The sequence below is a fragment of the Podarcis vaucheri genome (assembly GCF_965113315.1).
Source record: "Podarcis vaucheri genome assembly, chromosome: 5".
Taxonomy (NCBI): domain Eukaryota; kingdom Metazoa; phylum Chordata; class Lepidosauria; order Squamata; family Lacertidae; genus Podarcis; species Podarcis vaucheri.
The window spans coordinates 6109072-6133274 of record NC_138763.1 but is presented as its reverse complement, the minus strand read 5'-3'; the positions used below and the strand labels follow the sequence as shown (position 1 = coordinate 6133274).

General features: G+C 44.1%; 1 protein-coding gene across 4 annotated transcripts in view; it reads left to right on the top strand.

Moving 5' to 3' along the window:
• Nucleotides 1–7665: 7665 nt before the first annotated feature.
• Nucleotides 7666–24203, top strand: part of ABCC5 (ATP binding cassette subfamily C member 5) — a 45508-nt gene continuing 28970 nt past the window's right edge. For 2 of the 4 annotated variants that reach the window (XM_082223873.1, XM_082223877.1), the window contains exons 1-5: nt 7667–7808; nt 11662–11844; nt 22819–22979; nt 23231–23386; nt 23735–23882. In XM_082223873.1, the coding sequence (XP_082079999.1) occupies nt 11716–11844; nt 22819–22979; nt 23231–23386; nt 23735–23882 (594 nt within the window). In that variant the 5' untranslated portion in view covers nt 7667–7808; nt 11662–11715. Of the gene's footprint in view, nt 7809–8750; nt 8776–11636; nt 11845–22818; nt 22980–23230; nt 23387–23734; nt 23883–24203 lie in introns of those variants that run through there. The other 2 variants (XM_082223874.1, XM_082223875.1) reach the window with 2 other exon arrangements.

Genomic DNA, 24203 nt, shown 5'->3' with positions numbered 1-24203 from the left:
TGTCCTGAAGATCTATGCCTATAGAAATCTTGAAATGCTGTGAAAAAATCTGCCAAGGCTTGAGGGTTACTTGGGATTACAAAAGGTTGGGGCTCCTCAAGATTCCCCTGAAGCCCTCCAGCCACGGTGGAGTTTACTTGGTTACCTTGACCGGACATGATGTGCTCTGGATGCTTGCTTATCTTGATCAATGAAACACCAACCACGTAGTACTGCAAATGTGCGTAGCTCAGTATCGTCTGCACTGGCAAAACTTTAATGGAATGATAGTTAACACACCCAACTGCTCCTGTTCACTACTGTGCACACCAGTAAAACACCAGACAATCACTTTAGCTCAGTATTGTCCGCACTCGACCCAGTTGCTCAGAATTGTCTTCCCTGGATACCCACCAAAGAGCGCTTTATTATATATGTATATGTATTATAATTATTCTTATTGTTGTTAACTATTTGTTTATTTGTTTATCTATCGATTGCCGAATTGATTGATTGCAACTATATCGCAATTAAAATTGTTAAGAGCAAGTAAAGCAATGAAATGTATTGGAACTTAAGGCTCCTGCTTCTTATATCATTTACTTTAATTTAAATTAGAGCAGGTAGGTAAATTTGTCTTGTGATAGCCAAATGAGTTGATTTTCAATGCAAGCACCTAATCAAATTATATCTATATGTTAAGTAACCGTGAGATGCTAAAGCACTGTAATTAAACAGCTGTAATAAACTATATGGGCAAGATGAACGTAACGCTATAACCAATGGAGGCTCACAGTGCCACTAAATCCAGTAGAACCAGCAATTAAGGACTTGTCAGGCAGAGAGGGGAAGGAAGCCGCTTAAAGCCCTAGCAGACCTAATTAAATGACCTAGTAAAAGAAAGCAATACCAATTCCTTTAACGGAGGTGAATCAATGACTTGCAATACTATATAAGGCCTCTAACTAACCCAAGCACTTTAAAGAGGTCAGTTATGCAGCTTTAATTGAGCCAGTTAATGCTGCTGGGTTATGTCCCCTAAGAGAGCTGGCAGCCCAACTGAGTAAATCAACAAATGAATTCGACACAGGATAAACTTAAATGGCTATATCTCTTGATAAATTTACGTAGGGGGGCTGCAAACGGAAAGGAAAAATCCCAGGTGTTTTCTCCTAGTAAGATGGCGGCCGCTAGGCAAGCCACGTGGTATTCAAAATGGCGCCGGGGCAGACGTTCGCCTAGCAACGGTAGCCCAATAGAAAAGCCGGCACACCGCTTCCTATGTGCTGTAGCCTATTGTAAAATGGCGGCCGTCGACTGACCACGTGGGCAATTTAAATGGCCTGGGGCTCGTTACCTAGCAACAGTCAATAGTGCGGCTCAGAAACAATAGGCAAAAGGGGAGCAGGAAGAGTAACGCCAAGGAACCCCCGCCGTCCCTAACTGCAAGCGCTGCCGACGCTGACGCGAAAGAAGCGCCCCCCCTGCTAATTAAGTCGCAACAGTAGCTGAGCCTACCCTTCGCTACGCACTCAGCCGATGCAGTAAAGGCGCCCTTACCCCAGCAAGACACAACAATGCAAAATAGACGCACGCAATCGAGTGAAGCAGCGGCAAAAACCAGCCAGTGCCCTGACTGGGAACGCTTAGGCGAACCGGGGCGCGCTGAAGAGAAGCCCCGCAAGGGGAGCAACCGGGACAGCAGGGAAATAAACGCAACAACAGGCAAAGAACAGGCAAAGGACGCCGCTCCTAAGGCCAGCGGCCAAACCCCTCGCAGAATTCCACCGCAAATTAAAGCCGATACAACCTGATCCGGAGAGATGGAGGAAATCGCAGGAGGGAGGCTGTTCTAGGAGGAATCAGCTGGCCGGCGGCTGCCGGAGCCACGCAGCTAAGGGGTGGCTGAAGCGGAGACTGTAATCCACCAGAAGATCGGAGGTGTAGCTGCCACACGTGGGCTGCAGACGCGACGGCTGATCCTTCCTCCAGCTGCCGGAGACCTACGAGCATAAGCCCCCCAGAAACACCCCCAGCGATTTCAGCTCTTCTTGGCTTGCGGTGAAACGGAGCACGCAAGCAGGTAGGGAGTAAAGGATTCCCTGAGAGTGATTTCGGCTCAAGAGAAAGGCAGCGGTAACCGCTTCGCAAGGCTGATGCCTGCTGAAATGGTTTCCCGATAGCTGCAAAGGCGCGCTCCAAAGTGCTCCTGCAACGCTTCCACGTGGTAACGATGAACGATCAGCTGGTCGCCGGAGAAACGTGGGGCTAGCCGGAGAAGAGAGGGCGAGCCCCCTCCGCTCCGGCCCTAAATAGGGCAAGCCACGCCCCCTCCAGCCAGCCGATTGGCTGGCCGGGAGGCGTGGCCGGATGGGATTCCCCTGCTCTCGCGGGGGCTGAGACCAGCCCCCGCTCACGTGGGGAAGGGCGTGATGCCCGCAACCCCACCTCCTGGGGCAGGCCCGGAAGTGGCTATAGCTGACAAAAGGGCATACCCTCCCTGTCCTTAGTGAATGGGAGAGGAGTCTTCTACTTCTTTGGCATGGATCACTCAAAGCCAAGCAAGATTGTCTTCCATGAACATTGTCTTAACAGTGACTGTGACTGTGGAGGTCAATTCTGATGCACACATCCTTCCTCAGTGGGGACATAGGTTTCCTGGCAGGAGTTGATCACGGTGAGGGTTTGCCAAGCATGCCTTCCTCTTAGCACATTTCTCCCTTTTATCCTGCATTTGAACGTCTTCAAAGGTCATGACACTTTTGGTAAAGGCTGTTCTCCAACTGGAGTGTTCGCAGGCCAGTGTTTCCCAATTGTCAGTGTTTATACTACATTTTTTTAGATTTGCCTTGAGACAGTCTTTAAGGCTCTTTTGTTGACCACCAGCATTACACTTTCCATTTTTAAGTTCGGAATAGAGTAGTTGCGTTGGAAGACTATAATCAGGCATCCAAATAACATGACCAGTCCAATGAAGTTGATGAATCATTGCATCAACACTGGTGATCTTTGCTTCTTCCAGTACACAGGCATTAGTTTGCCTGTCTTCCCAAGTGACATGCAAATTTTTTTCGGAGACACTGTTGATGGAATCTTTTGAAGAGTTGGAAATGGCGTTTATAAGTGGTCCATGTTTCGCAAGCATGCAGTAACGTTGGTAGTACAATAGCTCCTATAAACAAGCATTTTGCTTTCCCAGCAAATGTCCCGGTCCTCAAACACTCTGCACTTCAATTGGGAGAAAGCTGCACTCACAGAGCTCAGGCAATGCCGGATTTCGGCACCAATATTGGCCCATGTGGAAAGATAACCACCCAGGTAAGAGAAGTGATCAACACTTTCCAATGTTATACTATTGAGTTGGATTTGTGGTGCTGCAGAGGGGTTGTTTTGTATTTGAACAAAAAAACAAACAAACAAACAAAATTCCTTCCAGTAGCACCTTAGAGACCAAGTAAGTGTGTTACTGGTATGAGCTTTCATGTGCATGCACATTTATGCAGATACACTGAAACAGAAGTCACCAGACCCTTATATGTAATGAGAGGGTGGGGAGGGGTGATTGGCTGATAGGCATAGTAAACCTGTTGATGACTGTTAACGACTGCAATTGGTCTTACAGGAAAAAGCAAGGGGTGAGATGGCTAAAAATAGCTTTATCATGTATAATGAGATAAGAATCCAATTTCTCTATTCAGACCAGGTCTCTCCATGGTTTTAAGTTTGGTAATAATTTGCAATTCAGCAATTTCTCTTTCCAGTCTATTTCTGAAATTTTTTGTGTTTGTTAGTGCAACACATTGGTTTTTTTGGATGTTGAGTGATAGGCCAAGCTTTCTGTAAGCTTCTGCGAAGATATTTAGGATGGTTTGGAGGTCATCCTCTGAGAGCTGGACACCGCCCCCCCCCCCCCGTCTTGTTATCACTGACCTTTGACTCTGCTGGCTGGCGCTGTTGGGAGGCCTCCAAGAGCATCCAGAAGGCCACAGGTTGCCATCCCTGCTCTACATATGAGGAGCATGGACTGTAAAAATGAGTGCATGCAAATCATCTGTAGCAATAACTTACATATGCAAAATAAAAAAAATCCTTCCAGTAGCACCTTAAAGACCAACTAAGTTAGTTCTTGGTATGAGCTTTCGTGTGCATGCACACTTCTTCAGATACACATGCAAATTATGCAAATTAACTATAGCACTTCCCCCATACTTTGCTCCAGGAGAAATATCCAAATTACATTTTGATTGGCCTGTTATTGCAAGCTACCCCTGAGGCCATTTATTCAAATATCTGAAGAGTTGTCCCATGGAAGATGAAGCAAGTTTGTCTTCTGTTGCTCCAGAGGGTAGAACCCAAACCAATTGATTCAAATGAGAAGAGATTCTGAGAAAACATTAGGAAGAATTTTCCAACAGTTGTTGTTGTTGTTTAGTCGTTTAGTCGTGTCCGACTCTTCGTGACCCCCTGGACCAGAGCACGCCAGGCACTCCTGTCTTCCACTGCCTCCCACAGTTTGGTCAGACTCATGCTGGTAGCTTTGAGAAAACCGTCCAACCATCTCGTCCTCTGTCGTCCCCTTCTCCTTGTGCCCTCAATCTTTCCCAACATCAGGGTCTTTTCCAGGGAGTCTTATCTTCTCATGAGGTGGCCAAAGTATTGGAGTCTCAGCTTCAGGATCTGTCCTTCCAGTGAGCACTCAGGGCTGATTTCCTTCAGAATGGAGAGGTTTGATCTTCTTGCAGTCCATGGGACTCTCAAGAGTCTCCTTCAGCACCATTTCCAACAGTAAGAGCTGTTAAATGGGTGGAAAGGGCTTTGGAAGGTGATGGACCTCTCATTCACTGGAGGTTTTAAAGCAGAGATTGGAGGGAGCACCCGTTAGGGATTCTGTGATTTCTGCATTGCAGGAGTTGGACTATATGACTATTATTCTATTTTCCCTGGCCTTAGCTTTGCCTCTCAGCAGCAACCGTTTCCCACTCTCACTTACTTGGGTAAGGCCCAACCATTTCCTTCCTACAGCAGATGCTACATATTTAGCCTCAAGTGAGGTGGTCAATAAGGTAGGAAGCCATTGCTAATTATACTATCCTTGTAAGTAGGTCACCTTGTTCTTCTCTTGCATGAGTTCTGGACCTGCTAGGATCTAATGGAGTGCTTGCATTTCATGTATTTATTTAGAAAATGTCAGCGCTGCCCTTCAGTTAAAACTCTCAGGGGAGTATACAGGAAAATAATTAACAGTGCCATCTTAGACATGTTTTCTTCAGAAGTAAGCCACACGAAAGCCAACGGGGCTTCCTCTCAGGCAAGTGTGTTGATTGCAGACTAAGATAGTAACTATGTAAAATGCTACAGAAATAAAACACAGAAGCAGCTTTGAAACAAAGCCACAACCAAGGCATTCGTGGCCTTTTAACTCTCCCTGCTCCATATCCTAGACATCCAGCCTTAGGGCTGGATCAGGCCAATGGCCCATCTAGTCCAGTACCCTGTTCTCCTAATGGCCAGCCAGATGCCTGTGGGAAGTCTGCAGGCAGGACATGAACGCAACTGCAACTCTCCTGTGAGTTTCAGAAACTATGCGCCGCTTCTGATACTGACGGTAAATACAGCCATTAAGGCCAGTTGCTATCAATAGCTTTACGTTCCATGACATCACAGCATATGCTTTCGTAGACTAGAGTGCACCTCATCAGCTGCATCATTGCTCCCAGCAGCGTAATGTGGGCAGGATGGAACTGCAAATGGTTATCAGAGGGCAATGCAATGAATGGCACAAAGTACAGACCACCTTACTCTCAATACATGCCCACTTGACTGTTTTGGTGTGAGGAACTGGCACCTTTACAAGTGCCAACTAACGTTTGTGCCACACTTGCTAGCAATTAGTCTTTCAGTGTGGCAGCCACAAGAAAAGCTATGCACACGAAAGCTCATACCAGTAACAAACTTAGTTGGTCTCTAAGGTGCTACTGGAAGGATTTTGTTGTTTTGTTTCCCTGCCCATTGATATTACTGATTTTACTTCTACTTTGCATCAACAGAATTCTAGTGTCCAGATCAAGGGAAGTAATAATATCTCTATTCTGCCTTAGTCAGACCACACTTGGAATACTGTGTCCAGTTCTGGGCACCACAATTTAAGAAGGAGGGTTGACAAGCTGGAACGTGTGCACAGGAGAGCAACCAAGATGATCAAGCGTCAGGAAACCAAGCCTTATGAGGAACAGTTGAAGGAATTGGGTATGTTTAGCCTGGAAAAGAGGAGACTGAGAGGAGATATGATAGCCATCTTCAAGTATCTTAAGGACTGTCACATGGAGGGAGCATGCTTGTTTTCTCCTGCTCTGGAGGGTAGGACTCAAACTAATGGCTTCCAGTTGCAAGAAAGGAGATTCTGACTAAACATTCGGGAAAACATTCTGACAGTAAAAGCCAGTGTGGTGTAGTGGTTAAGAGCGGTAGTCACGTAATCTGGGAAACCGGGTTCGTGTCTCCGCTCCTCCACATGCAGCTGCTGGGTGACCTTGGGCCAGTCACACTTCTGTGAAGTCTCTCAGCCGCACTCACCTCACAGAGTGTTTGTTGTGGGGGAGGAAGGGAAAGGAGAATGTTAGCCGCTTTGAGACTCCTGAAGGGGAGTGAAAGGCGGGATATCAAATCCAAACTCTTCTTCTTCTTCTTCTTTCAGCAGTGGAACAGACTCCCGCGAGAGGTGGTGGACTCTCCTTCCTTGGAGGTTTTTAAACAGAGGTTGGATGACCATCTGCCATGGGCGCTTTAGCTGAGATTCCTGCATTGCAGGGGGGTTGAAGTAGATGACCCAACTCTAAGATTCTATGATAAGCTTGATGTGCATTTCATAGAATCATAGACTTGTTGGAAGGGATCAAGAGCGTCATCTAGTCCACGCCCTCCAACGCAGGAAAACTTTCTCCTAACGTGGGGGTAGAAGCAACGACCCCGAGACCAGTTTGTTGTTAAAGTTACTGGTACTCGCATTGAATGTTTTACATTGGTTATCTGAACTACTTATGAGGTTTTTGTTGATTAAAGCGGTACATGAACCTTGTCAAATAAAACTAATCCACTCCGCGCATCCTATGAAGCCGGCTCAGCACCAGCGCAAAATCCTATGGGCGTTTTTACAAAGAAAAATCCAACGGAGCTCATTCCGGGTGGGAGGAGAAGCTCCCGTTTCCCCAAAACCACCGCGCGCGCAAAGACTGCAGATTAACAGCGACAACAGGCCTGCAGAAGCGAGCCCCACAGCACCCCATTCAGTTCAATGGGACCCCATTACCAGGGAAAGCTCGCACGGGTCCGCGCAGCTCAAAACCGGCTCGTGCCGTTTGCAGCTCCTGCTGTAATATACCCCAAAGCCGGAGCTGGGAACCCTCCACCCCACCCGGACACGTGCGCCGCCCTAGGGGGTGGGAGGCGCACGTGTGAAGCGCCCAGAAGGACCCGGGAGGCGCTCAGAACGTTCAGGACCCGGCCGGCGAGAGGAGAGGATAAAGGTGGGAGGAGCCTGCGGGGAAAGGAGCCGGCTTGCCGCCCCACGCGCTGCCTTGTGGGATGCGTAGTCCCTCTCCGCGGCTCGAGTAGGGGCACCGGCAGGGAACGTGGACTACATCTCCCGAAGCACCCCGCGAAGGAGGGGAAAAGAAGACTCTGCTGGTGGTGGTGGTAAGTGGTAGCGGACTGGGCTGCCCGCGGGTGCCCGCGCAGGCGCAGTGCGACTGAGGAGCCGTTCTGAGGTTCTCGGGCTGCCTATTGACCCCAGTTGTGGCTCCGGTGCCGCTGAGGGCTGTCGCTCAAGCCAGGTAGGAGGGCGGTTATTCAAATAGAGGGGGCCCCCCCGATTATTTAAATTGGGGAAATGCCCCCCTCCCCTCACAAGACACTTGAGGAGGGGTGGACGGCTTAAATGAGGTTTGTTCTCCTCAGAAGTCCTTTTTTGGGGGGCAGGGGCTGTTATGGGGGCCTCAGGCGTCGTTTTTGTGAGGGGGGTTATATATATATATATTTTGGGGGGAGCTGCTCCTGAAGACTTCCCTTCTCTCCACCCTGGACTCTGAACGGAGTTCCTTGTAAAGAAAAGGTGGAGGCTGTTGGGTTTTTTATTTTGGGGGGGTGTTTTGGAAGGTGCGGGGGGAGAGGAGGACATTTTGAAAGAGATCCGCCGGGGAGGCGCCCCTCTCCCCCCCCAATACCTTTGACTTTGGGCTGGGGTTTTTTGTTTGTAATTTATTTGTGGGAGGGGGCGGCGGCCTATCAATGCATGAGACATTTCGTGCGGGGTGGGGCCAGGAACGGGCAGGATTGGAAAAGGGGACATACCTATCTATCTATAGATTTGCATATGCAGTCAGATTAACAGTACCAAAAGGACGGCCTTCCCTAATTGCTGACGCAGCCTCGCTTCCAGTAAGAAGGGGAATCTCATTTCCTCCTTTCTTTCTTCTCCCCCAAGCAAAAAAAAAACAACAATAAAAAACCTCCCCCTCCCCATCATTCCCAGTTTATTCAGGAGCCTAGATTCGTTTCTTCCTCTTCGTTTTGCAAACTTGGGCAGTTCCTTGTGCCACCCACGCTCTTTCTCACCCAGACCTTTGGGGCAGAGCCTTGAAGGGGGCAGTGAAACAGACACCACTTTCCTTAAGTGGGGGGGGGGCAACTGGGGGGAGAGGGCATTGGGAGTCCTTCTGAAGGGCTGGCTCACCACTTCTGTGCCTGTTTACTTGGGAGGAAGGCCCACCGTGCTCAATAGTGACATAGGCTTGCTCTCAGGTAGGCGGCTGGCATTAGGATCGCAGCCTTACTCTCTAGTAAGTGTGATTCGGATTGCACTCCTTGAATTTTTGTTTGTAACTTCTTTATGGAGGTGGGGGGAGCCTATGAATGAATACAGAAATTGGTGTGTGTGTGTGTGTGTGAGAGAGAGAGAGAGAGAGAGATAAGAAGGCGCAGAGTCAGACCTGGTGTTTTTCCTCTCCTGCCCTACCAGTGGTTTAGGATGCTCCCTCCCTTGCACACTCCTGCAGAACAGCACATCTTTCTACAAATCTAGTGACAAAGGACTTTCCTGTTCTCCCTTTTCATGCGGAATAATGATTTTTCAGACATCCAAACAAGTCTTCCCTCTTTCACTTTGCTGTGCTTTTTAAAAGGCAGCCCTTCACCCTCTTCAGGTATCTGCATGGAAGTGAATGGGATTGTGAAATGGCCTATGCAGAGCAGTTTACAGTTTGAGGACCCCTCCCTTGTTTACGTTGCTGCTGCTGTTTTCAGTGGCAGAAGGGAGGCTGTCTAGTGCTGGGTACCTTTCAAGAGACGTAAGGGTTGAGAAACAGAGGATAGGTGCTGCCGCTGCTGCCCCACAGTTCTAAAATTATGCATTAAAAGTGTTGTTTAAAACAAGAACTGCTTGCTGCTGTTTATAAATTGGCCCCACAGATGGTGCTGCAAACAAAGTAATGGATGACCAAGCATCAGATCTGGCAGCACAGAGAGAGGATGCAGAATCATCCTCCTGACTACCCAGAAATTTTATAAGGGAGTGGTGTTCTGTGAATGTTTTTTTCTTGGGGGAGGACGTTCAGTATAGATCCCTTGGAACAAGTCAAATGCAACTACCCTGATGAGCTGCACATGAAAAGGACTGTTGGAAAATAGCTTTTCTAAAGATCTTTAAATTCATGTGAAGACTTGTGCAGTTTTTACCAATGACAAAAATGATTATTTCATGGCAACATAGCAAGATTTGCAGACTCATGCACTCTGAGGCTGTTTCCTAGATCTGCTATGATGATGTATTAATTTTTTTTTGTAAAGACTGCTTTAAATGCTCTTGGGGTATCAAAGGCAATGACACCAGATCAAGGTGACTTTCCCCCCTCACCCCAAGGGATGGCTTTATAGACAGTTGATTTGTTGCCATAACCTTAAAAAAGGGTGAGGAAAGGAATATGGACGTCATTGGGAGGATGAAAACATAGTAACATGAAGGAGTTCCTATGGAAGGTATAGTTGCTTACAGTGCGATCCCAACTATTTTCTACTTGAAACTAAGACCAATTGAATTCTATGGTGTTTACTCCATTACATAAGATTAGGACTGCAGCCTTAGCGACTAATACACTGAACTTGCATTGTTGCTGTATTAGTTGTACTACATTTGAGACAGTGTGAGGTGCATTAATACAGTGCACTGGCTGAAACTATTGCATAGTGTAAGATAACATTCAACTGAACTTGCAGAGAATAACAGCTTGTTTCTGCATGTGCATTTCTTCAAAAGTGACAGCATCTTTTTATCCTTGCCTTAAAAATAAACTTGTTTCTTTGAAAGATTTATGTGCAAAAAAGATTCTTAGCTAGTTATGAGTAACATAAAATAGTTTGAGTGGGGTCCTATAAGAATAAAGATTAAACAACAGATTTCTAAAAGGAATATGTTCTTCCCGTTGGGAGGCTTAGAGCGGCTATTGCTATATTTGTGCAATAGCAATTATACCTTCCTTGCTGATATGGATATTCAGTCTGAAATAGCAACAATTGTTGTGGAGATTGGCACCCATAGACACTGTCCCTGGAAGTACCATAACTCCTTATAGACTAGTATGTTACAGCTGTGGACAGAACTGCAATTTGTTTTTTATGTTACCATGAGGCATAAGCCCTTTTTTGCCACTTTCTGTCTCTAGGAACTTAAAGTATGTGTTTTGTTGTAGCCAACTTTGTGCCTTGTGCTGCTTAGAATAGCTGGGTTTCCATTCTTCCTAATGCATAGTTCTGTCCGACAAAAGGTTAGTTTTATTCATATTGCTACATCTTGTGCTTTTTTCTTTCGGAAACATGTAGTGAAATTCAGGAGTGTGTTGATAGGTCTGTTCAGTCAAATACAGTAGTCCTTCATGACCTTTCTGTGCTTGTCAAGATCATGGCTGGGTTCTGCATTTGCAGATACCCTGCTGCATGTTAAGAATTGTGAAGTGTTTTAGAACAGATGATAAAGCTATCTTCAGGCACATGGACTCCACAAATGCTGCTTCTGAAACTTGCATGACAAACTTTTTAGGGAGTAGTGTGTGTGTTTCTCTTTACTTTGAGATCACTGCTGGGGTAGTGCATGGGATATATATATAATCTGCAGCAATGTTGGACACTCAGGTATATAATCTAATCGCCCAATGGCACCTTAGACCTAGGTTACAGTCGCCACAATGGAATGTCTCGACACCGCCCCACCTCCAAATTCATGATGGTGATGATTAATTCCATTTCTATACCACTTTAAATTGTAAAGAACAAATCTCAAAGCGGTTTACAACACATTTAAACATCAAATAAAACAATCCAGAATAAATCAAATTCAAGCTTGAAATAAAATATTTCAGATCCTTCTCAAAGTGACATTTTGCTTTCCCCAATCACCAACCTGGCATTAAGAGATCTCTGTGTGACAGCAGTTGGACCCGCACCAGTCACAAAATGTGCCTGGCGCTTGCCTAATTTCTGACATGGACCTGCAGGTGGTAACGGAAGGATAGTAGCATGGTCATATTTTGCTATAGGATTCAAAAACTGCAATCCAAGCTTGTTTAAAACATCCTTTAAGAAGATACGGGGCGTGATGATTCTAATGCAAGATTGCTTTGTCTCTTTTTCCTCCAGAGTTTTCTGTGTGGCAGATACATTTGTTAACCCTGGCGTTAACAGAAGGAGAAGATGAAAGATATCGATCTAGGAAAAGAATATGTTATACCCAGTCCTGGGTATAGAAATGTGAGGGAGAGAGGCAGCCCAGGCCAACATGAAGAACAAGATGGGCTGAATTACCAGCAAGACAAACACAAGGTCAGGAGCTGTGATTTTTTGTCTTTTGAGTGGAAGCTTTTGGAACTGCCTAGTTTAGTAGTTTTAATTTTATTACGTCAGCTTCATATTTATAATGAGAACATATGAAGAGCCTGTAGAGGTCCGGAGGGTGGCAATATGAGAACAGGCTTTCTCTGTGGTGGGTTCCCACTTGTGGATTGTTCTCCCCAGGTAGGCTCACTTGGCGCTTTTGTTACATATGTTTAGGCGCCAGGCAAAAACATTCCTCTTCTCTCGGGCCTTTGGCTAATTAAACCCATCTGCGGCCTTTTAAACTGATGTATTTTATTGGTAATTTTTGTTACTATGTTATGTATTTTTGTGTTTTTATATTGCCATGTGATCCTCAGATGAAGGGTGGTATAAAAACCACTGATTTTATTAAACCACTGATTTAATAAAAACAAACAAGCAAACAGAATTTCACAGTTGCTGTCACAGAAAATACTGTGTGCCAGATTCCAGTAGATTATGTGTCATGCAGTAAAGAGACCTGTGATGAGGATACATTCTCACAGATCACAGAATTATATAATTGTTAAAAACTTCCAAGGAAGGAGAGTTCTTGGATAGTAGAAACTTTCCCTGTTGTCTGCTTGAATGAAATTGGTGGTTGTCACTGGCTTATTTATATGCTATTGTTGGTACTGGTGTATCCTTGCTGATGGATTTGCCTAGTAGAGTCAGATTTGTGTGGCAGCTGCTTTCATTAGTTTTCCCAACTCTTGTTACCCAAGATCTTAAATGGAGGTGCTGTAGATCGAACCTTGTATGTCTTGGTGCTGATGCTTCATCACCTGCTTTTTTTAAAGCAATGCACCCTTCGAATCATGCATGCACCTGTGGAATGTCAACCAGTTTGCTCTTGATGTGTGGCAGAAGCGGCTTAGTCATGCTGGCCACATGACCCGGAAGCTGTATGCTGGCTCCCTCGGCCAATAAAGCGAGATGAGCGCCGCAACCCCAGTCGGCCACGACTGGACCTAATGGTCAGGGGTCTCTTTACCTTTACCTAGGCTGCTTTGAGATGAGCATATTATTTAGTACCATGAGGATTTCAGTGAGTGTGGTTGTCCTTTCATATTCATAATTATAATGGTAATAGCAAGGGTTTGGAATCCATTTGTGTCCCATGAAGTGTTGAAGTTCTAATAGGCCTTCTGGTTTCTGGAGGCTGTATGTAGCCAGGGGATACTTTTACCTACTGAGGGATGGGTGATTTTTTGAGATCTTCTGTGAAAAGTGCTGGTAAAATGGGAAATCCTTCTTCCTGGGGAAACCCAGCCAGATAGGCAGGGTATAAATAATAAAATTATTAATAAAATTATTAATACTTTTTAGAAAAAAGTTCATGATGCAATCATAAGAAAACCAAATTTAACCAGTAAACACTCTTGGCTAATTGTGATTTAGGGGTAGTTTATTCAATGAGAAGAATCAGATTTCATGCAAACAGTCATACATTTCATAGATCACACTGTTGACTCTTCATTGTACACATTTTATGATATTCTAGCCATTGCGTTAAAAAAACCCTGCATTTTAATTAGGAAATAGGGTTTTACACAAATAATAAAATTGCCCCGGAAATTGTCTGCTGTTATTCTGCTGCTCTACCGCTGTTCTTGAAATGTGTGCAGTCTAGGTTGAGGTAGAAAATCCAATTATTTTTGGAAAGTATGGGAGGCCTAGTAATTTTGACAGAGATGGATACTTTGCTTTGCAACCAGATGCATAAACAACAGCAACAAACCAATACTCTGGGAAACTTTGGAAAAGGGTAATGTTAACAGAAAGCCGCTTATTATTGCATAACATGATTGGCATGTTGCGTACCTAGTTTTTACCTTTTACCTTACCTAGTTATGGCAGCTCTGTGCATGAGAGTACCTATTTTTACATGATAGAAAACACTATACCCAAACACATTGAGTCTTGTTAGTGGGAGCCCTCCTGCGCCCCAGCTGAGCCATAGAAAAAGGCTGTGTTGTCCCAGCCTGCTAGGTGCTGGGGTGAAACCGCCTCAGCTCTTGCGGGAATTTCACCCAGGGCCTTGCAGGCTGAGGCCAATGCAGCTTGTTTGGCTGGTGATACACTGCCATTGTTGTAAACAAAAATTGCCCTTTTCCCTTATGGGGTATTCAAGAGCCCATATAGAGTCCTTACATAGGTTCCCTATTGGTAGGAGAAGATAACAGACGCCAACCAGAGAATATTGAGAAGCAAAGCAGCTAGTAAGCTTGATCTTTATGGATCTGTTGCAACAGGGTGCTCCCCTCAACCGCAGGAGAGAGGAGGAACTCAGGAAAATGGCGTGCAAGGCCTTATAAAGACTTGGGAATCGCCACCCTTTAGATCAAGACCACCCCTAGAAACATCATACATACTTCACAGAAGGGGTGTAACCTAAGACCACCCCTCAGATACATCATACCTACATCACAGAAAAGTTGGTCTTAAAACAGAAATTTGAATGTTGTTTTTCTCCTGTCGTTGTTTATCTCCTGTCTGGCAGGTTACTTGATTGGATTTCCTGGGTAGCCTGGCCAGTCTTTTGTAATGATAAATACTTAGTTCCTGGGCGGTGTCACAGGCTCACACTCTATTCATATCTTAAATGTGCCCTTAAGACAGGATTTGTGAGGAAAGAGACAATGGGGAGGTTTCCCACTTTGACCTTGCAGAGAAAACATTTGCTCAGTTTAGGAATCAAAATGGTTCCAGGTCGGTCTTCCTGTGCTGATCTATGTACATGCTTGGTTAGTACATTTATGAACATTTCCATATATCTAAGACCATAAAATTCCTATCACACCATGTTGAAATGCCGAATATGTTTGAAATGTTGAATATTGCCCAGCCCTATAACACTCTTCCTGTGATGTGAACTGAGCCAGGGCTGCATCTTCTTTTTTGTGGCATCTGATGAAGATGCAGCTTTGTCCCATAAAAGCTTATGCTGCAATATATGTGGTGCTTTTGTGCTGCTGCTCCTGCCCCCAAATGAAGGAATGTGCTCAAGTGAGTTAATGGAAAACTCCCCCTGCCATTGTTTTTTTAAGCAGGTGCCCCATAAGAGCTTGGAACCTCAAAGACTGCGCTGTGGGCCATAGTTTCAAGTGCAGTGCCAGCTCTTAGCTTCTCCTTAATGCTATAGGCTTCCTGCTGTTGTTTGTGACTCAGCAGAATATTGCTCTCATTGTTAGGGGAAGTTAGAATGCCTGTGTTCAAATGCTGGTGGTGACCTTTCACTAAGCTGGTTCCACTGGTGAAATCCAGAATCCAATAGTAGCACTTAATTGGCACATTTCTGGTGACAACAGTGTTTCTGTAGGCAGGCATCCTTCTCTTTAAACTACAAGGATTAGAGAGCATTGCAGCCACTGTAGTCTGATAGCTCTTCAGATTGGTTTATCTCCTAGCTTGGGTTTATGCATTGTGGAGGAAAGAGGAAAGAGTTTAAAAAGGTGTCGAAAGCATGGATAATACAATATCCATTTCTGGATACACACATCAAGAGAGCTGCAATTGTGTTGCAAAAATGGGCTGAGCCAAACATTTATCAAAATCAGAATTAGGGGGTTGTATCCAACAGGGCTTCCCCTTCTTTCTTCTGTGTCCTCCTCCCTATTTGCTCCAGAGCATCTCCCAGCATTTTGGAGCCAATTTTGTGGGTGTGTGAGGGCATCAGAGGAGACTGATCTGGGGCTATTTTTTAATCCCCTTCAACTAACTGCCTTGCCACTCAACCCAGAACAGAGAGTTTTGTGGCCCTCACACAACACTTGACCTTCTGTTTTCAGTTTTCTATTGTGTTAGACTCTCGATAAATAAAATTGCAGCGTGAGAGGCAGCTTCATGCCCCCCACATGGCAATGCCATATAATCACTGGCTTGCCTCTGCTTCATAGCACTCCTGGATTGCTCTTACCAATGCAATTTCTGTCATCTGCCTAGCCTCCCCTTCGAAGCTATCCTGTTTACTCCTTAACAATATATATCTAAGTTCCTCTTTTCTTGCAGAACTATTGTTCATGCCCTCTTCTTTTTGAGGGTGTTTGGTCTGTACTTGCCGTCTCTTTTTTCCTCCCAGCTGTGCCAGGCAGCCACTAGGCGGGTCTTGTTGTTTTCTGTCATTGCAATTCAGGCCCCTCCTGTGTCCTTGCAGCCTAGCCTTCAGATGCCCTTGGTGGACAGAAGGCATTTCTGCATCCCATGGAGGAGACATGGGAAATGTTGCAATAGTGCGCCCTTTCACATTCTTTCTTTTTATTTTTTTAAAAACCAAACCCAAAACTTGGCTGTGGCCCTCGTTGAAAAACAAAAGTATTAAATTGTCACTTGAAATAATGAAGGGCCTTGCTAGAAGGATCAAAGACATGTAGAAACGAAGTTGCTGAAGTGATCAAACTCTTGCTATTCTTTCCTCCAGGCTACATGTTTTTTGTAATTTATTGCAACTAAGCCTTTTTAACACCTTGCTTGGCAAGGAAGTCCACAAATCACACAGTGTGAGGAGAGACTGTGCAAGGAACACGTTATGTAAATGTGCTGAATTGAGTAACTATTTGTGAGAGTTGTATTCATATTTTATGTCAGAGGTTTTAGGGAAGCATGTTGCTGAAGAACCCTAGAAGCTTTGGTTATGTTAGGCAAATATTTAAACTAAGTTAAAATGATGGAGCTTTGCATAACGATGTGACAGTCTCTTTACTGCAGCCTTCCTCAACCTGGTGCCATCAGATGTTTTGGGTTACAACTCTCATCAGCTCCAGCCAGCATGGCCAGCAGTTAGACATGAAGGGAGCTGTAGTTCGAAGCATCTGGAGGGCAGGATGTTATTCTGCATGAATGTGTTGCTCTCTGCTGTCTTGACTTCTCAATAATTAGAGGACCCAAATACTCCTAGAGTTGTGATAAGTTGCACACTATGACCCCAACCCCTGATCTGCGAAAAACAGCCCTGCATAAAATTATTGATTGTTAAATTTCACTGTGCTTCTGGCAAACACATTGCTGTTCTTTTTCATTATTCTTAACTGCAGGGACAAATAGTGAGCCAGAAACTTAATTTTGTGACTGTAGAAGTGCAAATAAGTTGGTACTTAATCCAGTTTGGTGAAGCTCCTGCTAATTCTCTGCAAACAAGGAGTAAAATGGACTGGATTCTCTGTACTCTGGCTGATGAAAACTAAATAGTCAGAAAAGATTGTAATGTTCTCTTTGAGTTGCATTTCATTAAAAAATATCAGTAGAGCTTTTGGATTACACAGCTAAGTAATTCAGGGAGGAAATGCAAGTTGCTCTTGTGGGCAGCCAAAACTCTGTTCTTAGAGTGTATTAAGTTAATTGTAGAAATAATGTAATAATTAAACAAACAATGCATAATTCAGTCTTGTCAGCAACTATGAGGGCACTAAAGCGCTAGCTGCAGCTGTACCCTTCCATAATGCAGAATCCTTGTAAAATAATTTTTTTAAGATAGATTGTGGTTTCTTTCCACCACCATCCAGAGATTATACATTGCCATATATATGTATATTGTGAGCTGCACTGAACCTCAGCCTTGTGTACTCCCCCCTCCCTGGCTGTGAGGAAGAGATCAGAACCTTCTAGTTCCATTTTAGTTTAACTACAGTTTAACATTGCGTCCAAACACTAAGTTGTTGTTAATCTTAATCAAAGTTTGCTAAGACCGTTACTTAATGGTTTGGAGTTGTCTTCTTTCAGCAAACCATAAGTTAACGACAGTTTATGTGGTTCTAGGTGGCAAGATGTGGGTAATCTTAAAGGGTGATGGGGGCAGGGCTAGGAGCATATGAGTCCAGAGTTGCAGGTTCTGAATATTTTTACAGTGCAAATACATGCTTAGGAGGTGCATGCCATTTATACACTTTAAAATGGAAGAATTGCCGTGGTAGATGCTCTTTTTCTGTATGGTCCCCCGCCTGCTCCACCGTGGCTTGAAGACCAAAGGAACACTATTCATACCTGCATTAATGGCCTGTGACGCCTTGAAGTAAGGATGAGAAATGTGCTTGTAGCTGTGTAGTAATTGTGCATTATGCTGTCGTGGCCCAGAAATGTTTAAGGATTGATGTAGTACTTCCAGATAGAAGAGCTCCTTTACATTATTTTAGGCTCTTTTTTAGTTGACTTTGTGACATGACTGGGGGAAGTAATTTATTTTATTTATTAAAGTACTGTACAGTCGTACCTTGGATCTCATACACATTGGCTCCTGAACAAATCTGCTCCCAAACTGTCGAAACCTGGAAGTGAGTGTTCTGGTTTTCGAACGATTTTCGGAAGCGGAAAGGCCGGAGCAGCTTCTGATTGGCTGCAGGATGCTCCTGCAGCCAATTGGAAACCATGCCTTGGTTTTCAAATGGTTCCAGACGTCGAACAGACTCCTGGAACGCATGCTGTTCGAGAACCAAGGTACGACTGTATTTACATACCACCTATTTGGGAATCTCAGGGCAGTTTAGAACGAGATAAGAAAATATACTAACATTAAAATACAGTAAAATAAACAGGCATACAATAAAAATATTGTTTCACGCCATCCCAATCCCCAAGCATTGTAAGATTCTGGGGGTTCCAGGTGCTTACCCAGAGTTCATGTTTTGTTCAGAATGAGACACAGTGGAGACTTTGTGTCTTTATGATATATGGTTTATTTACAGATATATACAACACACATACACACATGTATATGTACATATGTATATGCGTATATGTACGTACACACATACCCCAAGGGAAATTCCATACCCACTGCCTTGTGGAACATCTTTGGGAGAAAAAAACCAAGGAGCAAACCCTACACAGATCCATTTTAATTTGTTGGAAGCGGCCCAGATAAGTTGGGGCAACCCGGTCAGCTGGGTGGCATATGAATAATGAATTATTATTATTATTACCGCTACTACTATTACTGCCACCAGCCTCTGCAGCCACAGCAGGCGCTGTGATTCTTCATTGGTTTGGCTTCAGCCCCAGAGGCGCACTCCATTGTCTCTTGAGACAGGTGATTGTCTACAATACAAGCTGATCCTATGGCTGAGGGGTTCACCGCATTAACACCCTAAGAGGATATTGCTTCTCCCATCACCACAGCCTTAGATTCCAGGAGAAGTCAGACATGGCGTGCTCTCTCTCTGTGCCTTTCCAGATACAGTGGTGCCCCGCAAGACGAATGCCTCGCAAGACGAAAAACTCGCTAGACGAAAGGGTTTTGCGGTTTTTGAGCTGCTTCGCAAGACGAATTTCCCTGTGGGCTTGCTTCGCAAGACGAAAACGTCTTGCGTTTTTTGCAAGTTTGTTTCCTTTTTCTTAACACCCTTAATACAGTTGCGACTTGACTTTGAGGAGCAACTCATAGAACGCGGTGTGGTAGCCTTTTTTGAGGTTTTTGGCGATTTTTGAAGCTTTTCCAAAACTTTTCCGACACCGTGCTTCGCAAGACGAAAAATTCGCTAGATGAAAAAACTCCGCGGAACGAATTAATTTCGTCTTGCAAGGCACCACTGTAATAGCTTTTGCTTCCAGATTATAGCTCACATAATTCAACAGTCAACTCTGGCCTTTTGTGTTTCTAACTCAGACAGTTGAGGGAGAGAAGCCCACGCACTTGCTCTCTGGCATGGAGCCACTCCCTATGTTCCCTTAAAGGACCCATATTTGGTGAGCCATTATCCCAGACCAGGCAATACATGGATTAACTTACCGTAACTACTTTGTTGTTGGCATCAGTCTGTCTTGAAAGACAATGGAGTGCGCCTCTGGGGGTGAAGTCAGACTGCTGCGTTAGCAACACCATAGTGACCTCCCCAGGGCAGCAGCAAGGGCACTATGTTTTTGGATGTCCTGGGCTGCCCAGACGAAAGACCCCTCTCTTGGCTTTGCTGATGTGGTCCAAAGGAAAGTAGAGCAATACATTTGACACCAGCTGGGTTGCAGGAGTTTCATTTAAGGCATACAGTGGTACCTCGGGATGCGAATGGGATCCATTCCGGAGCCCCGTTTGCATCCTGAACAGAACGTAAGATGCGACGGCGTGTGCGCGGGTCGTGTTTTGCCGCTTCCGCGCATGCACATGACGTCATTTTGAGCGCCTGCGCATGCGCGAGTGGCTAAACCCGGAAGTAACACGAGGTATGACTGTATAAGGCACTATCCAACCATCTTAGGGTTCCTTCATAGGGTGTGTTTTTTTAAAAAAAAAACCTTCCTAGAAAACCCTGTAAACCAGTTATTGGTGCTTGCAGCTTTCTCTTATCTGCTTTAGTCATTGAAATGAAATATGTACTGTAATGTAATTTTTCTTTCCGGAAGCAATACCTGTTTAGGTTAGCTAAGGTTAACCACCTGCACCTCCAGTTTTCTCTTATGCTGAGCTACATGCATACAGTATAGTACGTTATTGGCTGTTTTATTTCATGAGTGCTCTCTCTCTCTTCCCCACCTTCTTAGTATGGTTTCAGAAAATGAACAGCTATAAAGGCCTTGTGATTTTCAAATCACATGTAATAGCTTCGTGTGTGGGATTATAGAGGATGATAGGATTTTCAATTACTGTGTCTCGTGGGAGCTCTGAGGCAAACTGGAGAAGGTTTTTGAAAAGTTAATCAGGGCTTGAGTAATTCACTTGAGGCTATGCTATTGCAAGTCACATTTGTGTCTCGACTGGGCTACAAGATGAAGATGCAAAATAACATCTTCGTTATGTGCTAGAGAGGCTGGTGCTTTGAGCAGAGCAGTGGCCAGGAAAAATTCAAATACTTGCCATGTTACTGAGTGAAGAGGCAGAGTTATTCTTCTGAAGAAAAGAATGGCATGTTCTGACACCTTAACTCTCTTCAGCTCAATTTGTATTCTGTACCACATAGGCACTAGTCAAAAGTTGTGTCATACACCACCAATTGTTTAATTATATATTGGAGATTAGATTATACTATTGTTCCGTTAGATTATACTGTTAAATTCTCCTGTCTGTAAAAAGTCATTAAGTCTTCTGTCTTGTAAGTAAGTAAAATTATGAAGCACATCTTTAAAGTACATTATTAAAAAAAGAATCTGTAAAGTATTGGGTATTCTTGTTGCTAGCAGCTTCATGTGGTATTTTAGCTTTGTGGCAATCTTGTAAGTTAATTAGTGACTTGCACAATGCCACTTCAAGAATGAGTGGGCTGGGTTTCCTACATCCTAACTGAACACTCCTCTCTCTGCCACACGTTTGATATCTACAGATTCCCCTGTTTGAAAAGGTGAGTTTTGATAAATTAAAAAAACCTGACAATTGGTGTTTGCTATTTAATTTCAGGAGTGGTATTCTAGGCCAAGGAACAATAACAGCTGGACTTAGCTCTGCCTTATTAAGGGCATCCTTTGTTGCTAGGCCTAATTTGACTACCCTAATACAGTATAGACTATGTAATGCAGCTCATGGTTTGTGATTGGTTATGTAGAAAGGATACAGTTTCTGGGCCTCCAGAGCTTGGTAGTATATGCAATAACTTCTTCCTTTTGAAGAATAAATACTTTTTTCCAAGTTGCATGCAAGTAGGAAGGAATTGTTGTTTCTTTAAGAGTCATGTCCACTATGACTTTTGTAGGACAAATGGATAAAGTTATGGAAACTTTGGTGCGTACATAGCAAATGTCTCTCTCCTAATGAGCAATCAGAATTTCTCCTGATTGGAGGATTTCGAATTGTTTGAGAAATGAAGTGAAAGCTTTGTTATTTTGAACTCCCTGATGAATTGGGGTTGGCACAGATCAATGAAATGGGTTTGCATGACACAGAATATCCTTTTCAAATTATCCAAAGCAAGCAAGTTAGAAATTCATTTTTGAAAAGCTGCTCTGGGGTGGGTGGAGAAACCACATTAATTTGCAGCTTTAACTAAATGGTGTCGCACCTGTTTCATCCAGTGTTTTGAAATTACTAACTTTGGTTGTTAACAGGATCTTGTGAAAACTGTTCTGGGTGTATTCACTGGCTGTTGCCAGAAAGAAACAAATCAGATATATCAATGTACCAGATGAGAACTATTTTCATCAGTCAGGAAAGGCAGGCAAGGAAGAATGGGTCTATCAGTGGCTATTAACCATAACAGCAAAATGGAACTTCAATTTTCAGACGCATGCAACAGGAGTGAGTAAGGTCAAGGAAAAATCCTGGCAGGACATATAGAAGTCCTGGCTCCAGCTTGCTGGAAGCACCACAAAAGACCTTGTTAGTTTCTTATCCTAGAACTGGTATTGCCTTTTCTTAATGCTCTATAAATTCTCTAATAAGAAGAAGGAGGAGGAGGAGGAGAAGTAGTTATGGTATCTGCCCCTGGAAAGCTGGAATTCTGTAGATTCTACATATGCCACTGCATTAGGTGGTGGAGGGCTGTGTTGTAGCTATGTAGATTTCAATTCCCCTGGCAATATGGTGCTCCATGACTCAGGCCCATAGGAGAAATGTCGCTTGAGGGATTATAATTTAAATGCAAACTACTGGTGGTCTTCAGAGTGTTTCTCTGAGGGATATGATGCAGTCTGCCAGTCACCAGATATTCAGTCAGAGGAGAAGATAAAAGATGATCTGATGCCATTCCCTCCAGCAAAGAGCAATCCTGTGGTTTTCCTATTGTAGATGGGAATGCACTAGCCCCCATCAAGCAGGGCCATGGAATTGCTTGGAATACAGGAAGGTGACTGATACAGGTTCAAACCTCTGGCCTGTCTAGTTCAGCATTGTCAGCACTGACTGGCAGTGCCTAGCCATGGTTTCTAGATGGAGTCTTTCCCACTTTTACCTGGAGGTGTCAGAGATTGAAGTGGGGTATTCAAAGTATGTGCTCTGCCATTCTGCTAGGATCCTTAAGATATGAAATGGACTGAGGCAGAAAATGCTTTTAAATCCAATTTATTTGCATTCTATTTTCTCCTGTCAAGCCGTTTGAATTCCAAGATGCATTGGAAACAGCTGCTCGGGCAGAAGGTCTTCCATTAGATGTCCCAACAAATTCTCACTTGGGCGTGTTGGATAAGGGCCATCACAAAGGAAAATATCACCATGGCTTGAACTTGATGAAACCTATCCGGACTACTTCAAAGTAAGACTTGGTGTATTAAACTACAGACACAGCTGACCTGAAAATAGAAGTGTTTAGAGGTGATAGAAGCATGCTTGTTGGAAAAATAGCAACTTTGATTTTAAAAAGTGAGTTCCCACTCATACAGCTAAGCTTTCTAAGAAAAAGTGGCAGCCACCATCTTGAATAATTAAATGTCTTATTTTACTTCTGAAAGCTGTAGTGTGTTTTATGCTTTTGGTTTTGTTATAATATCTCTTCTCTAATTGTAGACATCGACATCCAATAGACAATGCCGGACTTTTCTCCTATTTGACATTCTCTTGGCTTACTCCTCTGGCACGAACAGCCTATAAGAAAGGAGAACTGTTCACAGAAGATGTATGGTCCTTATCAACCCATGAGTCGTCGGAGGTTAACTGCAGAAGGTATGTTTTTGCTATGTTGTCTCTAAAAAGATTTGCCTTCCTTGGGATAGCCTACTGTAAGATGTTGTGTCAGGTGGTGATTGAGGGCTGTTCTGACTACTTCTTTCTGGAAATTTCTCCTATCTGTTTTCTTTGTCTTTTTCCTCACCTTCAGAAATGAACTGAAGACCATTTTTTGTGTGTGTCCTAATTAAGGGCTATGCCAGTGGCTTCTCTTTGGATCTTCTTCTTCTTTCTCCTTCTTTCTTTATTAAAAATTTCCCACTCTTGTCCCATTTAGTTCATGTTATTTGATGTTGAAGAAAATGGAGGTGAGATTCCTTACATCTGTATTTTGTGTTGTTCCAGGCTGGAAAGATTGTGGCAGCGAGAACTGCATGAACGTGGGCCAGATGATGCCTCTCTCCGAAGGGTCGTATGGGTCTTCTGTCGCACTAGGCTCATCATTTCCATAGTGTGCTTGATGGTCACACAACTTGCTGGCTTCAGTGGACCAGTAAGTACTATCCATCCTTTGTCTAACATCCAGAGTGGGCTCCATCCCATGGCCAGTGCTAATGTATTCCAAGTTCTTGCAGAGGATCTTTGAAATGTTTTGATTAGTTAGAAATATGCCTTGCAGTTTGCAGAAAATGAATAAGTCTTTTCAGAATGCTGCGGGAATCTTAAAGCTTTCAAACTGTTCTGTGTGTATGTGGCGGTTTTTATTGTTTGTACCAGGTGGCTGGATACGGGAGGGTGATGAATTTTGGGGGAAAGCAGCAAAGCAGTCCTTTGTTAGGTCACTTGCTTTGAGTGCTCTCTGCAAGAAATGGAA